Source organism: Mustela nigripes, unplaced genomic scaffold (genome assembly GCF_022355385.1).
Source record: "Mustela nigripes isolate SB6536 unplaced genomic scaffold, MUSNIG.SB6536 HiC_scaffold_148, whole genome shotgun sequence".
Lineage (NCBI taxonomy): Eukaryota > Metazoa > Chordata > Mammalia > Carnivora > Mustelidae > Mustela > Mustela nigripes.
The window spans coordinates 10,463,499-10,465,185 of NW_026739562.1; the positions used below are offsets into that span (position 1 = coordinate 10,463,499).

The 1,687-nt window shown below is 36.5% G+C and overlaps 1 protein-coding gene across 1 annotated transcript; it reads left to right on the forward strand.

The window, feature by feature from the left end:
• LOC132008369 (olfactory receptor 4A15-like) lies at window positions 1-918 on the forward strand. The gene has a single exon (XM_059386886.1). The coding sequence runs from the start codon at window positions 1-3 to the stop codon at window positions 916-918; it is 918 nt and encodes a 305-aa protein (XP_059242869.1).
• The last annotated feature ends 769 nt before the right edge of the window (window positions 919-1,687 follow it).

Genomic DNA, 1,687 nt, shown 5'->3' on the forward strand with positions numbered 1-1,687 from the left:
ATGGAACACAGGAACAATGTGACTGAGTTTGTCCTCTTGGGGCTCACCCAGAGCCTTCAAGGTCAGAAAATACTATTTGTCGTGTTCTTGATCATCTACATTGTGACAATGGTGGGCAACCTACTCATTGTGGTGACTGTGGTGGTCAGCCCATCCCTGGATGCCCCTATGTACTTCTTCCTTGGTTATTTATCATTTATGGATGCTGTTTATTCTACTACAGTTACTCCAAATATGATTATAGACTTACTGTATGAGAAGAAAACCATTTCATTCCAAGGTTGCATGTCCCAGCTCTTTATAGGGCACTTATTTGGTGGTGCTGAGATTTTGCTCCTGGTGGTCATGGCCTATGACCGCTACGTGGCCATCTGCAAACCTTTGCATTATTTGACAATCATGAATCAACGGGTGTGTGTTCTATTGCTGCTGTTGGCCTGGGTTGGAGGTTTTCTGCATGCTGTTGTTCAGCTTCTCTTTGTTTACAACCTTCCCTTCTGTGGTCCCAATGTCATCGACCACTTTATCTGTGACATGTATCCGTTATTAAAACTTGCGTGCACTGACACCTATGTTATTGGTCTCACTGTAGTTGCCAATGATGGAGCAATCTGTGTGGTCATCTTTACAGTCTTACTCATTTCGTATGGGGTCATTCTGCACTCCCTGAAGACCCATAGTCAGGAAGGGAGGCGCAAAGCCTTATCCACTTGTGGCTCACACATTACAGTGGTGGTCCTCTTCTTTGTCCCTTGCATTTTTATGTATGTGAGACCTCCTTCTACTTTACCCATTGATAAATCCTTGACTGTATTTTACACAGTTATCACCCCTATGTTAAACCCTCTGATCTATACTCTGAGAAATGGAGAAATGAAAAATGCCATGAAAAAGCTGTGGACCAGAAGAAGAAAATGATGCTGACGAGAAATTTTCACCTTTTTTCAATGAAGAGTTATTCCATCTAGGAAAGAATTATTTAATTATTTATTTGTAATGAATTTCTCCTCAGGTTTAATGAACTTGTGTATTATGAAAGCATTTAAGGTGTAAATATTGTAATGATCAAAAAAGATTTCTAAGATTTTCATAAATTGTTAGGAAAGTAGGTCTGTAGCCTTTGGGCATAAAATGTTTCTATTGAAACTATAGGTTTGTGTTCTATGTGATGAGTTTTGCTATAATAAATACTGTACCTTTATTTTCATTACTGGGAAATTTTCACATGCTTCTCTTTTATCCAATTGTTCTTTTTCAGAATTAATATTGCTCATTATATATTTCAGATAAAGATTTTAAGAATTGGGGCATAAACATTTGGTCATTCCTCCCATACAAAGACAACTCATAGTTAATACTTGAAGTATATATCTTATTTTTGTAACTGCAAGATGGTTAAGTATATAATTTTGTTCATATTACTTAACTGATAGGATTGAAAAGGAATTCTTCTTCCGTGTTATAATATTACTCATAAAGAAGTTATGGCAAGGAAAAAACCCAAACAAAAGATCTAGATATTATGAGTAAGATTTACTCATTTTTCTAAGTGGCAAATCCTATTATCTCCTCATGTGGAGCACCTTTGTTCGGTGTTATATTTTCATTGAGATGATCCATTAATCTTCCCTTGTAGTTTAGAATATTTGATAATATCTCTGCTATTTTTCAGTATCACCATCTGTAC